The sequence below is a fragment of the Oncorhynchus tshawytscha genome, linkage group LG23, assembly GCF_018296145.1.
Source record: "Oncorhynchus tshawytscha isolate Ot180627B linkage group LG23, Otsh_v2.0, whole genome shotgun sequence".
Taxonomy (NCBI): Eukaryota; Metazoa; Chordata; class Actinopteri; order Salmoniformes; family Salmonidae; genus Oncorhynchus; species Oncorhynchus tshawytscha.
Genome location: NC_056451.1, coordinates 25,021,805 through 25,037,093, shown reverse-complemented (window position 1 = coordinate 25,037,093; position 15,289 = coordinate 25,021,805). Strand labels below are relative to the sequence as shown.

At 42.9% G+C, this 15,289-nt stretch overlaps 1 protein-coding gene across 4 annotated transcripts; it reads left to right on the top strand.

Annotated features, from left to right (window-relative positions):
• The first annotated feature begins 3,263 nt into the window (after positions 1 to 3,263).
• On the top strand, positions 3,264 to 14,500 carry LOC112253770 (caspase-2-like). Of its 4 annotated transcripts, none has more exons than XM_042305002.1 (11): positions 3,264 to 3,367; positions 4,107 to 4,263; positions 4,648 to 4,809; positions 8,001 to 8,073; positions 8,601 to 8,692; positions 10,422 to 10,604; positions 10,961 to 11,089; positions 11,173 to 11,263; positions 11,378 to 11,566; positions 12,155 to 12,264; positions 12,376 to 14,500. In XM_042305002.1, exons 2-11 carry the CDS (start codon positions 4,111 to 4,113, stop codon positions 12,508 to 12,510), a joined length of 1,317 nt encoding a protein of 438 aa, XP_042160936.1. In that variant the 5' UTR covers positions 3,264 to 3,367; positions 4,107 to 4,110; the 3' UTR covers positions 12,511 to 14,500. The 4 variants fall into 4 exon arrangements, with proteins under 4 accessions (XP_042160936.1, XP_042160937.1, XP_042160939.1 ...); XM_042305003.1 differs by having other exon boundaries at positions 3,276 to 3,367; positions 4,110 to 4,263; XM_042305005.1 differs by lacking the exon at positions 3,264 to 3,367 and adding an exon at positions 3,394 to 3,566 and having other exon boundaries at positions 4,110 to 4,263.
• Positions 14,501 to 15,289: the final 789 nt, after the last annotated feature.

Sequence of the window (15,289 nt, the reverse complement as noted above, 5' to 3'; positions counted from 1 at the left end):
TGGGAAAACAGTTCAAGTTTCTTGACATCATCACAGCAACAACACTGAGGCCAGAGGTGCTGCTTTCTGAAACATCCAAGCAGGTCATCTTAATGGAGCTCATTGTCCCTTGGGAGGACCGCATTGAGGAGGCAAATGAAAGAAAATAGGCCGAAGTACGAGGACCTGGTGGAGCAGTACCAAAGAGCAAGTTCTGAGTCTGTCGAAGTGGGATGCAGAAGGTTCGAAGGTCAACCCTTCTACAGGGCATTATGACTACTAGGCACCACAGGGAGGAAGGCCATCAAGACAGTGGAAGCAATGCTTTGGCTGTTAATTGTTAATTATCCATGTTAACCATGTTACATTTCAGAAATGTCAACTTCAATGGGGTAGGGACGTCACAAGGATTTTGGATAGCACTGAGCTGTGCTAGTGTGCAGGTGTTATCTGCTCTGATAAACCGAATCTAAAAAGAGGGCAATAAACACAGGTTTAGATGGTTAGTTTGTCAGAAAGGACTTTTCATAGCAGGTTAGGAGAACTTACACCGTAGGCTCGAATAATAAATGTAGCAGGTTTGGAGAATTAGGTTAGATTTGGGAAAAAGGTTAGGGTTAGCTAAAATGAAAAAAATAATCAACTTTTGACATCAATTTGATAAACTCTATCCCATCTAGCAATGACCATGCGAAAGTGAGTAGTTTATGTTGAAAACAACGGGCATCCATCTTGGACATTGTCTCTAGTTAATTTATAAGCTAAGTGCACTCTGCTCCTAAAATAAATACTAATTTTACGCTCTTCATGTAAAAAATTTAAACTGCTATTGGGTAAAGTATAAGCCTATACCTGAAAATATATCTACTATATACAAAATGTATTAGCTAAAACGATTAGAACTATTAGAGTTTGTAGTTCATGACTAGCCATAATTGTAGAATTTTTTGTCTAGAATTGTCAGTTATACGGCTGACTATATGTTTATTGTGCCAGCCCTACTTGTGCAGCTATTTATTAACAAATAGGCAATACCAGTTGCTTCTATGATTTTCCAAAAGTTATGTCACTGTTTTAGAAGTACAGTGCCTTGCGAAAGTATTCGTCCCCCTTGAACTTTGCGACCTTTTGCCACATTTCAGGCTTCAAACATAAAGATATAAAACTGTATTTTTTGTGAAGAATCAACAACAAGTGGGACACAATCATGAAGTGGAACGACATTTATTGGATATTTCAAACTTTTTTTTTGTGACTTTCAGTGCAGCAAACTCTCTCCAGAAGTTCCTGTAGTGAGGATCTCTGAATGATCCAATGTTGACCTAAATGACTAATGATGATAAATACAATCCACCTGTGTGTAATGCCACTCTTCCAAAAGGCCAGATTTGTGCTCTCTCTGCAGTCAGGTGATCCTCTTGGCTGCATCTCTGATCAGTCTTCTCCTTGTATGAGCTGAAAGTTTAGAGGGACGGCCAGGTCTTGTATAAATGCATCACAGTCCAGTTCAAAGTAAATGGCACAGATCCATATACATTGCCTTGGGGTCTGAAAACTGTCCTATGACTTTTTCCACATTTTGTAATGTTACAGCCTTGTTCTAAAATTGATTACATTATCCCTCATCAATCTACACACAATACCCCATAATGGCGAAGCAAAAAAACTGGTTTTTAGACATATCACATTTACATAAGTATTCAGACCCTTTACTCAGTACTTTGTTGAAGCACCGTAGGCAGTAATTACAGCCTCAAGTCTTATTGGGTATGACGCTTCAAGCTTGGCACACCTCTATTTGGGGAGTTTCTCCCATTCTTCTCTGCAGATCCTCTGAAGCTCTGTCAGGTTGGATGGGGAGCGTTGCTGAACAGCTATTTTTGGGTCTTTCCAGAGATGTTTGATTGGGTTCAAGTTCGGGCTCTGGCTGGGCCATTTAAGGACAGTCAGAGACTTGCCCCGAAGCCACTCCTGGCTGTGTGCTTAAGGTAGTTGTTGCTCTGTTCATCTTTCCCTCGATGCTGACTAGTCTCCCAGTCCCTGCCACTGAAAAACATCCCCACAGCATTATGCTGCCACCACAGTGCTTCACCGTAGGGATGGTGCCAGGTTTACTCCAGATATGATACTTGGCATTCCGTCCAAAGAGTTCAATCTTCGTTTCATCAGACCAGAGAATCTTGTTTCTCATGGTCAGAGTCCTTCGGGTGCCGTTTGGCAAACTCCAAGCAGGCTGTCATGTGCCTTACTGAGGAGTGGCTTTCATCTGGCCACTACCATAAAGGCCTGATTGGTGGAGTGCTGCAGAGATGGCTGTCCTTCTGGAAGGTTCTCACATCTCCACAGAGGAACTCTGGAGCTCTGTCTGGAAGAGTCTTGGTGGTTCCAAACTTCAGTTTAAGAATGATGGAGGCCACTGTGTTCGTTGGGACCTTCAATGCTGCAGATTTTTTTTTGTACCCTTCCCCATGTCTGTGCCTCAACAATCCTGTCTCGGATCTCAACAGACAATTCCTTTGACTTTATGGCTTGGTTTTTGTTCTGACATGCACTGTCAACTGTGGGACTTTATATAGACAGGTGTGCACCTTTCCAAATCACGTCAAATCAATTGAATTTACCACAGATGGACTTCAATCAAATTGTAGAAACATCTCAAGGATGATCAATTGAAACAGTATGCACCTGAGCTCAATTTCAAGTCTCATAGCAAAGGGTCTGTATACTTATGTAAATAAAATGTGCAAAAATGTTGAAAAACCTGTTTCCGCTTTGTCATTGTGAGGTATTGTGTGTAGATCAATGAGGAAAAATGTATTTAATCAATTTTAGAAGAAGGCTGCAACGTAAAAAAATGTGGAAAAAGTCTGAATACTTTCCGAATGCACTGTATGTTCATACTGTATCTATAAATACAACATATTAGGCTCCATTTGTGCAATAAGGTCAATTATGTCGTGGCATTTTAAGAATCATTTTTCACATCAATCAACAGCAGTTGGGCAAATATGGATTTCTCACAATCAAAAATTCCTTGTGGACAGATGTGAGCTGTTTCCAGTTCATTCTTGAATCCCATCTCTTATTTCCTACAAAGGACATGCCATCCTCTCTACTTCATCTAAAAATTAGGTAGCTGTTTATGTCAGTCTTCCATGATATTCTTATCAATTGGTTGATTATTTACTGTAACAACCGATTCAAATTCAAAATTAATTTGCTTAATATGTTTCCAACCTCGCCCTGGGAAAGCTGACTCGTATTCGACCAGGAAAACGTCAATCCAAATCCTCCGAACTGTCATTGGCTGTAATCCAACACAATGAATTTAGACCACTCCCGCTACCATTTTCACACATTGCAGAGGCGCGGAAGTTGGTTTACTTGGGTAAGTTATGTTGTTAATTTGTGCGAAATAATTTCAAATACAGTTAGCAAAATTCGCTATCTAGTTTTAGGACATATGGGTTGGGAGCAGATGAACGCATTGAAGGTGTTCTGAATGTTTGAAATCCACAAAAAAAAAAACCCAACGTTAGCATGCCGATGTAACGTTAACTTAGCTATTTGCAGTTGCATATCTAAAGGTAAATGTACATTGTTTTGAAAAATGCAACGAAACTGATTGACACTTGCTTACATTTTGAACAAATTTCTTTGCATAAAAACAGGTAGCTATGCTATAGCTTACAAGTTAGTATTGTTCGAACGTCAAGGTGATGTCAACTTTTCCTTCACACATTAATTATTAGCTAGCTAACGCGTTAGCTGGAGACAGTTGGCTAACGTTACCTGACAGCCTTTGTAAGTATCTGCTGCTGAGTGTTACCGGACTTTGGAAAGAATAGGAGATATAACTACCAATTACTTTCTCGTATTCATCCAGACAGCTACTATAGCTAGCTAGTATAATGTTAGTTATCTTACAGAAAAACGTATTCAGCATCCTTACCACTCCGATTTAGAAAACAAGGTATGTTGAGCTATTATAATAGCTCGATACAATGCCAATGAGTAACTTTAATACGTTGTTGTTGAGAAGCTAGGCCTATATACCGCGCCACGGTTTTGCAAGAAGAATGTAAGTTGACAGTAAATTAAGCGTTTTCCTGTGTCTTGTCTCGTAGCAGAATGTTGGGGGAATGCGGTATGCTGGAACGAGACAGAAGGGGGCTTCGGAAATACGCTGTGACTCTCTGCAAAGAGATGGTGGTGGACGAACTGTTCATTCAGTCGCTGCAGACAGACGACATTCTCACCGACAGCATGGCAGAAAGCATCCTGGTATGTTGTGTTCAATTGTGTAGCTCGATACTACTACCAGGTCAGGTGACTTATGACCCTTATCAACGTCCAAAAAATGCATGCATTCATGGCCCAAATGTCTTATTGTTGATGTATGTCATTAACTTCAATTACGTAACCAAATGTGAATGTTATTGTGGATCAGGGTTTCCCATACTTGGTCCTTGAAACTCCTCCTTGCCCCCTGTGTGCATGCCCCCCCCAAGCTTGATGATGAGTTGGTTATTTGAATCATGTAGTGCTATGGCAAAAACTAAATGTGCACCTGGGTCAGGACCCAGTTTTGGAAACCCTGGGGTAAATTAACATGTATTCCACGTTCTATTTTTTCTTTCTAATCTGTTGATATCCGTTGTTCCCCAGGCGGAGCCGACCTCCCACAAGCGGATCTGGCGTCTGCTGTCCCTGCTCCCCAAGCGTGGTCCCAGAGCCTTCAGCAGCTTCTGCTCAGCACTGAGAGACACAGAGCAGCAGCACCTATGTGCCCTGCTCACAGAGTCACCAGAGAGGGACGGAGAGAGACAGGTGAGTGGGCACTGAGAGCCACACCACAACCAGCACAATAATCAGATGTTGATCTTGACAGACGAGCAGAAGGACAAAGATAGAAAGGGGAGAGGGTAGACATGGAGAGAGAGAGGGGTGAGTGCCACAACCAACCTAAGCCTCAAACGGCACCCCTTACTCAGTGTCCCCAGACAGCTAGGGTGAAAGACAGGGCTGAGGGGGTGAGTTCCACAAAATACCCAATCCAAGCTTCAGACCGCTATTCACCATTCACAAAGACCCCAGTCAAAGACAGTGAGGAAGAGGGGGATGAAGAGAAAGAGGTGAGCGCTACCCAACACCTAGCCCAAGCTACATACTAAGTTAGAATATTTTCCTGGTATTTTACAAATGTTCCATCCCAAGAATAAAACAACTTTTCTCATGGGTAAACCTGTGTTTCCCGCCAAAACTGAAAGTGTCATTCAAAAGCATTATAAAGCATATAAATATGTAATGAAAATTCAAACCTAATGCTACCTGAGTCCGATACATTTTATGAGCCCTACATCAATTATGTCGCTCTTGCTGCTGGTGATTCTCTGATCCACCTCTACATAGATTCTGTATACTTCTGGCCCTTCTTTGGACACTGTTAACTAACCTCCAGACGAGCTTCAATGCCATACAACTCTCCTTACGTTGCCTCCAACTGCTCTTAAATGCAAGTAAAACTAAATGCATGTTCTTCAACCGATCGCTGCCCGCCCGTCCAGCATCACTACTCTGGACGGTTCTGACTTAGAATATGTGGACAACTACAAATACCTAGGTGTATGGTTAGACTGTAAACTCTCCTTCCAGACTCACATTAAGAATCTCCAATCCAAAATGAATTCTAGAATTGGCTTCCTATTCCGCAACAAAGCTTCCTTCACTCATGCTGCCAAACATACCCTCATAAAACTGACCATCCTACCGATTCTTGACTTCGGCGATCTCATTTACGAAATAGACTCCAACACTCTTCTCAACAAATTGGATGCAGTCTATCACAGTGCCATCCGTTTTGTCACCAAAGCCCCATATACTACCCACCACTGCGACCTGTACGCTCTTGTTGGCTGGCCCTTGCTTCATACTCATCGCCAAACCCACTGGCTCCAGGTCATCTACAAGTCTCTGCTAGGTAAAGCCCCGCCTTATCTCAGCTCGCTGGTCACCATAGCAGCACCCACACGTAGCACGTGCTCCAGACGGTATATCTCACTAGACACCCCCAAAGCCAATTCCTCCTTTGGCTGCCTTTCCTTCCAGTTCTCTGCTGCCAATGACTGGACTAAACTGCAAAAATAACTGAAGCTGGAGACTCATATCTCCCTCACTAACTTTAAGCACCAGCTGTCAGAGCAGCTTACAGATCACTGCACCTGTACATAGCCCATCTGTAATATAGCCCATCCAACTACCTCATCCCCATCCTGTATTTATTTATCTTGCTCCATTGCACCCCAGTATCTCTACTTGCACATTTGTCTTCTGCACATCACTCACTCCAGTGTTTAATTGGTATTTTGTAATTACTTTGCCACCATGGCCTGTTTATTTCCTTCCTTATCTTACCTCATTTGCAAATCAAATCAAAGTTTATTTGTCACGTGCGCTGAATACAACAGGTGAAATGCTTACTTAAAATGCACACACTGTATATAGATTTTTTTCTACTGTATTATTGACTGTATGTTTGTTTACTCCATGTGTAACTCTGTGTTGTTGTATGTATCAAACAGCATTGCTTTATTCTTGGCCAGGTTGCAGTTGTAAATGAGAACTTGTTCTCAACTGGCCTACCTGGTTAAATAAAGGTGAAATAAAAAAATATATGGCTAGAATTCGATGCAGAAGGCTTCTTTTCATGAAGATTGAATAGTTATGGGTCTGAATAAATAATTGCTATAGCCTGCCGCCATCGCACGCATTCACTGTTCTTTCAAAGTACCCGTGAGTTCTGTTGGCTGCTGTATTTAACATTCAGCAAAAAATATATTGCATTAATTAGCTAAATATAATACAAGGTAATACATTATTAGAAGGTAATACATTATTGGCCTTATATTTAGCTAATTATGCATAATAAGCATCTAACTTATAGCCTCTGTCTCTTACGCAAGCGCCTGTGCTCCGCTGGCCTCCAAAACGTCCTTAGCTCTGAGTCCCATGCAGGAAAAGCTAGACCATCTTTTTAGCATTTCTTACACCAATAGACTATTCGAAGAGGGAAGCAATATATTTTTTATATAGATTTTCTAGCCTACCTATGTCAATTTAGAACAGGATTATCTATTTTGGATGCAACTTGAATGGTGTTGATGGAGATAGTGTGTGTGCACTGATTTAAAGAAAAAGCTATTTGAGTGATAGGCTGTTTTTAAAACTCTTTACAATAAATACAATTTAAAAAAAGGTGACCCCTGAAAGCCAGATCATTCTGTCTTTGTATTACTGTAGCATAGGCTATGCTGCAGTCAATGTAGGCCTACCTGTCACAAGAAAACACGTTACCATGGTGAGATGATACAGGAAGAGTAGCTGCTGCTTTTGCAACAGCTAATGGGGATCCTAATAAAATGCCAATACAGTAGGTCCTCCTACATGCACTGTGAATTGCGCTCCATACTGAGATGGGCTGTCTGTCCCCACCCTGAGCATTGATTCATCAATCAGCGGCCGTAGAGAAGCCAGATTTGGACATTGCATATCATTTTAACAGTTCCATTTCATTCCATGCTGTTCATATAAATAATTTACCGGTTTCTCGCAGTTATTTATCCTGGGAAAGAGGAGTGGTTTTGGACGGTAAATCTCGGAAACCGGGTTCCTGCCATTCAACCCTACTACAGACTGTCCCCCCCCAGAGTCCCCAGATAGTCACTAGAGAAAGAGGTGACCACAACACTCCCAACCCAAGCTACAGACTGCTGTAACAGGAAGAAAGGGGGGGATGGGGAGAAAGAGGGGAATAAGAAAAGAGGAGGAGAGATGTAGATTGGGAGAGAGGTGAGAGTCAGCCATCACTCCCAACCCAAGCCTCCTCTGAATGTTTTGCTATTCACACTGCAGATGAGGAAAAAAATCAGGAATGAACTGGTTTTACCTATAAATGTTCAGATTGTATTGCCGTCGAAGGTAAATTAAACATGGTTAAATTCTCCTTTTCCTTTGTCCTTCAGAGATATGTGGAATCTCCCCTCCCACTACCCACCCAGGAGGGGATTGTTCCAACCAAGAGATCCAGAACACAAGGTGAGTAGAGCAGTCATCTGAGCTGGGTGCATTCAAGATCACAGCTTTACAACTGTTTCATTCACAATATTTGCATGTTTCCTAGGAGATCATGGGAGGGGTTGTTTGTGTGGTTGTTTGGAGAGAAAAATTAATAAATGTAATCATTCTGTTTGTTGGCTTGTAACTCAGTCTTTTATTTAAAAAAGAAGCTATTTTTAATAAATCCAATAAAACTGTAAATGAAAATGTTGAGTCCAGTTGTATAATTTGATCAGTGTGGAAGCAGTGTGCTGTAGCCTTGGTATGGAGTGCCACTGCCCAGCCACCTGCAGGCACCACGCCCGTGTGACTTGCTCACATAGCTGTAGTACAAAGGTTGTTACAACACCATTATATGTTGCTAACAGCTTCCCTTTCAAGGCAGAAACGTGACCTTGACTGGAAACCTGCTCTGATGGACATTATTGTAATTGTTTGTCTCCACTGGTGTATTTTATGGAATGAAATACATGCAGGGTGTAATGTCATCCTAATATGTGTTTCAGAGTCAATGGAGATGTGTCTGGATGCAGACAGTCCCATCACCAGCTCTGTTCTTCCCTGTACACCAGACTTTTACCTAAAACACTGCCAACAGGTACAACGCTCACTGTTAATACAAACCAGTAAATCACTGTCTGTACCATGTCACTGCCAACAGGTACAACGCTCACTGTTAATACAAACCAGTAAATCACTGTCTGTACCATGTCACTGCCAACAGGTACAGCGCTCACTGTTAATACAAACCAGTAAATCACTGTCTGTACCATGTCACTGCCAACAGGTACAACGCTCACTGTTAATACAAACCAGTAAATCACTGTCTGTACCATGTCACTGCCAACAGGTACAACGCCACTGTTAATACAAACCAGTAAATCACTGTCTGTACCATGTCAGTGCCAACAGGTACAATGCTCACTGTTAATACAAACCAGTAAATCACTGTCTGTACCATGTCACTGCCAACAGGTACAACGCTCACTGTTAATACAAACCAGTAAATCACTGTCTGTACCATGTCACTGCCAACAGGTACAGCGCTCACTGTTAATACAAACCAGTAAATCACTGTCTGTACCATGTCACTGCCAACAGGTACAACGCTCACTGTTAATACAAACCAGTAAATCACTGTCTGTACCATGTCACTGCCAACAGGTACAACGCTCACTGTTAATACAAACCAGTAAATCACTGTCTGTACCATGTCACTGCCAACAGGTACAACGCTCACTGTTAATACAAACCAGTAAATCACTGTCTGTACCATGTCACTGCCAACAGGTACAGCGCTCACTGTTAATACAAACCAGTAAATCACTGTCTGTACCATGTCACTGCCAACAGGTACAACGCTCACTGTTAATACAAACCAGTAAATCACTGTCTGTACCATGTCACTGCCAACAGGTACAACGCTCACTGTTAATACAAACCAGTAAATCAATGTCTGTACCATGTCACTGCCAACAGGTACAACGCTCACTGTTAATACAAACCAGTAAATCAATGTCTGTACCATGTCACTGCCAACAGGTACAACACAGTCTCTGTCTGGTATCTCTTACCTGAGACCATTAATGTTGTTAACTGCTGTATATTTTTGGTTCTCATATTTGTCACTGCAAATACAACTGTTACAATGCAACTATATGCAGTCCCCTAGGGCAGTTAGTTTCAAGGCAGCAGCCACTGCAACGTGCACCTTTGCAACGAACACATGCATGTACTTCCTGTGTCCAGAATGTGTTTCCAGATGCTGTTTAGCTGCATTGTTCCCCAAGGTATTTCTAGGGAGCAGGAGAGCAGATCTTCCTATTCAACCACCTCAACCTGTAACAGCTGTTGTAGTGTCTCCACTCTAAACAGACAGCTATTAGACCTCTGCAGTATAGACAGAGTTTAGACAGTACCAGGCGAGTCCCACTGGTCCGTAGAAGACAGTGTTTGTCTAGACCACAGTCAGTTTGACAGGAAAGAGACATGGGGAGAATTCCCCCAGCCCATGTGTTGAAGTCTCTGTAAACCTGCTCAGGTTGAGGATGATTCATCACTGAGCTCCACTGGGGTGGAAAACTGTCATTTAAGTACAGGGACAGAAACCACAACAAACACTACTGAGAACAGCAGCAACATAAGCACATTATTTTCCTTCAGGTAACCATGTCATTTTCTCACGCTGCATTTTTGTCTCTTGTCCCTCACTCTTTTCTCTTCTCCCTTTCTTCTCGCATTCTTTCCTCCCTTTGCACCTTTTTCTACTCCCCTCACACTTTCTCTCTTCCCCCTCTCCTCTCTTTCTCCCGTTCGCTCCCCTTCAGTCCTATAGTATGGTGTCCAGTCCTCGTGGCCTGGCCTTGGTGATCAGTAACGTCTCCTTTGACCCCTGTGCTGCTCCTGACCTGGACTCCAGGAAGGGAGGGGAGGTGGACGAGGAGGTCCTCAGGAAGGTGTTCACTGAGCTGGACTACATAGTCACCGTCCGGAGAGACCTCACAGCTCAGGTAACACACACAGAGAGCAAGACAGTGGTGCCAAAGGTACAGCAGTGCTTCAACCAACATGGACTGTATCGGTGGATCCTCCACTGGCTTCAATCAGTGGCACTCAGGCATTTGTTTGCCTTGATCTTCACATAGACCTGTTGCTATTAGAGTCATGGTGTTAGCTAGTAGAGACAGCTGTTTGTAGCGTTGGTCTTTCCAATGCCATGTTTAATGCAAAGAACAAAGGGTGAATTTACAGCTCTATACTTCCTCTCTGTATAACTAGTGGCGCTTGCACTTTGTGACAAAATGTACCAAAATAATTCTAAAAGTGCAATGTAATTAAAATATAGTTTAATCTCTCTCTATGACAGGGCATGCGGGAGTGCATTGAGCAGTTTGGCAGACGGCAGCAGCACCAGACCGTATCCAGCTGTGTGGTGTGTCTGCTGTCCCATGGAGTAGAGGGGGCTATCTACGGCACAGACGGACAGCTGCTGGAGGTGTGTGTGACCTCATTCAGTTTAGAGTGAAACCGTTTCTGATGATAATAATCATATTAATTGAATCTCTGTCTCTCTCTCAGTTGGACTGGGTGTTTGAGGCGTTTGACAACGCCCACTGTCCTCTACTGCAGAATAAACCCAAGATGTTCTTCATCCAGGCCTGCAGAGGAGGTGAGCACACACGCAATCTCTCTGCCCTTACTCTCCCTCCTTCCCTTTCCCCAACACTCCCTCCCCTGTTCTCTTCTTCTAACCCGTCTTCTCTCTGTCTCTGTCTCCCTCCAGAGGAGATGGACTGTGGGGTGGAGCAGCCAGACGGGCCAGAGAGGACCCAGTCTCCTGGCTGTGAACAGAGGGATGCAGGGAGGGAGGGAGAGGGGGATGGTGACACCAGGCAGATGGAGGAGAGAGGCAGGCTCAGAGTCAAACTGCCCCAGCGCTCTGACATGATCTGTGGCTTCGCCTCCCTCAAAGGTGTGTGTGTGTGTGTGTGTGTGCTTATGTGTGTTGTTTGTTTATGTTGTGAATGTTGGAATATTTGGTGGTGTGTTTCTTTGTTGTGTATGTGTGTTGGACCCTACTGGGTAATATAGTGTCTGTTGGGACCTACTGGGTAATGTAGTGTCTGTTGGCCCCTACTGGGTAATGTAGTGTCTGTTGGCACCTACTGGGTAATGTAGTGTCTGTTGGGACCTACTGGGTAATATAGTGTCTGTTGGGACCTACTGGGTAATGTAGTGTCTGTTGGGACCTGGGTAATATAGTGTCTGTTGGGACCTACTGGGTAATGTAGTGTCTGGGTAATGTGTCTGTTGGGACCTGGGTAATGTAGTGTCTGGCCCTGGGTAATACTGGGGACCTAATGTAGTGTCTGTTGGCCCCTGGGTAATGTAGTGTCTGGGTAATGTAGTGTCTGTTGGCCTGTTACTGGGTAATGTAGTGTCTGTTGGCCCCTACTGGGTAATGTAGTGTCTGTTGGCCCCTACTGGGTAATGTAGTGTCTGTTGGCCCCTACTGGGTAATGTGTCGGGACCTACTGGGTAATGTGTCGGGCCCTACTAGGTACTGCAGCCATGAGGAACACCAAGAGAGGATCCTGGTTCATCCAAGAGGTCAACTCAGCACTCCGCTTCAGAGCCAGAGACACACACATATCAGACATACTGGTGCAGGTAAACACAAACACACACCACATATCACAATCATAGTAAGTACATTTTCCCTCAATAAAGTCGTTATCAGCAAGTTCAGTGCAAGTAACCTTTTGTAACCTCTGTCCTCAGGTGAATGGTTGTATTAAAGACAGAGAAGGCTATGCTCCTGGCACCCCCCACCATCGCTGTAAGGAGATGTCTGAATTCACCAGCTCTCTCTGCAAAGACCTCTACCTGTTCCCCAAGTACCACCCTCAGTACTGACACGCACACATTTCTGCACCCCTACAGCACCACACACATACCGCACCCACTACTGACACACACACATACTGTTACACACAATCATAGAGGATTAATTCATTCACATTTGCTGTGCAAATTCCCTCTCACAGATGAACTTGGAAAGGAAAATGGAACGAGTTGTTGTAAATCTATGTGCTTGGTAATGGGCATGAAGTATACATGACTGGTATGCAGCTGATGTGTGTACCTACCTATCAGCTAGGCTTGCTATATGTGTATCTGTGGCAGTTAGAAATGGGATTGAAATGTTCCAGGAAAATATTTTAGCTTGCTAACACACCAGAATATATTTAAATGTATCGCTTTTAATTTCTTACTAAACAGCAACTTTTGTGTTTGAAGATTATTCTTTTTTTAAACATGTATTTTGTATGCAGATCTATTTTTATCCATTTATTTTGTATCAAATCATTTTTAAGCTCTTTTTTTGTAAGAAATGTAAAGCCCTTGTCTCCTTTTTGTATAAAAAAATGTTTATTATAAAATGCATAACATTTATAAGCATTATAATAGGAAATCCCCCCTGACCAAATGAAGGTATGTATCTGTGTCCATCTGATGGGCAGACAGGTGGTGGTGTAGAGTTATTGGCTGGGATGCAGCATGGAGGGAGCTGCATTTCAATACCCTCCTAGTAATCTGAGTCTTCCACTGAAGGATACTGGGGCAAGTAGATATGATATTGAGAGTTTCAGGGTTTGTTAGCAATGATTTGATGTGTTATTGAGGCAACAAGTGTACTGTATTCCATTTCAATAGAATGGACCATTTCTCTCACAAACAACTGTCCTCCCCCTCCCATCTCTCTACCTCCATGAGGGGGTTACAGTCTAAGGCACTGCATTTCAGTGCAAGAGGCGTCACTACAGTCCCTGGTTCGAATCCAGGCTGTATCACATCTGGACGTGATTGGGAGTCCCATAGGGCAGTGCACATTTGGCTCAGCGTCATTCGGTTTTGGCCGGGGTAGACCGTCATTGTTAATAAGAATTTGTTCTTAACTGACTTGCCTAGTTAAATAAAAGATGTAGACAAGTTAAGGCACGTAGGTTAATTAATGTTATAACTACATTGGTAACCAGACTGTTTTTACTTAGATGTGTTGAAAGATGTCAACAGTTTATTTAAATTAGTTACATGTTACACCAATGAATTATATTAGAATTCTACGTAACTGCTAGTTATCTCTGGTCAATTTGAGACCTAAGTTACCTACTGTCAACGTTTCCTTGACCATTAAGATTTCAGTTCACAAGATGGATGTTTAAACATATGGATTGGTTTAAAAGCAGCTACAGTATTTTCCTTTTAGATTTTATATGCAATATTCCATAGCAATGTGTGCCATGTGAAAGCTGTGGTAAGTATTGTCTTAAATACTTGGTTTATCATTTACATAGGACGATGCATCACATTCAACTGTATGAGCAGCAATATTGATGTTTCTCAGAATGAGCAGCAATGTGTTTGGTTCTAACAGTGTTGTAGGGAGGAGTGATATGACAGGAACAGTATGAATTGAGCTGTTGACCAACCAATCACAGAGGCAGCATGTAATGCTCATGTTAAAAAAAATACATTTCCATAGAGATCCTGTTAAATTAGTATTCTAATTCTATGGACAGTTCACCCCAAATTCTAAGTGCCAGATGTTAGTTAGACGCTTTCCATTTGGTTTGAAGACTCTAGTTCGGTTTCAACTAAATGTGTACAATATAGCATCTACACAACTGGTGTCATGACAGTCATATTTTTTGTTATTGTAAATTTTCTGAGATTTTGTGGTGAAGTAGGTTATCCCTTGAAAGTGAAGTACTGAGGGCTGGGGTTCACTGCCATAAGCTAAGGAGCTGCTGGGGATGGGGGGAGATGATGACTGTATTTATGTCTAAAACAAAGACTGCCAAATGTTCAGGAAAATAAACAACCTTTTGTTTTTTTCTATGAATTGACTTTCTATGAGTTGTGTTGACATGCGCTGTGTGTGTATGAGAGAGCACTGTACATATGTACACTATGCATGATATTATATTTTGATCTCTCCTTGTTGCTGTTTCTTTATATCACAGTGTACATCCAGTCCCCCTCAGTGTCCTGGTATAGTATCTCTCACAACCCTGGAGTAAGGACTGTTTCATGACTGCACAATATGCGTCGTGAGTCACACACTGACCACTACCACTGTGATAATGTTCTCTGTGTATCAGGTAGTGCCTCAGCCAGCTGTCCATAATCATTCTCCCTGACACACATCACACACTCGCCCGCGGTCGGAGTGACACATTTCTCTCTGGCCACCACCATGCAGTGAGATTAGGTTGTAATGTGGTGTGTGGTCTCCAAAGCAGAGAAGGGTTAAGGGATTGGTGGGGCCGGGCCATTCTCTCTCTCCCTCTCTTTAGGTGGGCCATGTGCCATGCTGTCTCATCCGGCTGAAATGGAAACGGGTGATTTCAGATCAGTAAACATGATTGAGTGAGAACCACTTCAGACTTTTGAGATGCACGCCTACAACCCAGACTGAAAACCATTATATCAGATGGGATAGATGGCAATGTGTGTTATGTTGACTGCTACATCTGGCCTAGTGAAGTCCATTACAGATTGCTGATAGGGAAGAGGTATGTTGAGACAGCAGGGGGAATGAGGGCTTGGAGCATGTGAGGGTTCGAAGGGATAGCCTTGCATCATTGGCTGATGACGGGGGTGTTAATGTGCACCTTCCCTCACGTTGCAG

Excerpts from the sequence above, each read along its gene's own strand:
- LOC112253770 (XM_042305002.1), top strand. The coding sequence starts at position 4,111 with ATGTTGGGGGAATGCGGTATGCTGGAACGAGACAGAAGGGGGCTTCGG. Across the intron at positions 8,693-10,421 it reads ACCTAAAACACTGCCAACAG|TCCTATAGTATGGTGTCCAG; the intron begins GTACAACGCTCA and ends GCTCCCCTTCAG. Across the intron at positions 11,090-11,172 it reads CAGACGGACAGCTGCTGGAG|TTGGACTGGGTGTTTGAGGC; the intron begins GTGTGTGTGACC and ends TCTCTCTCTCAG.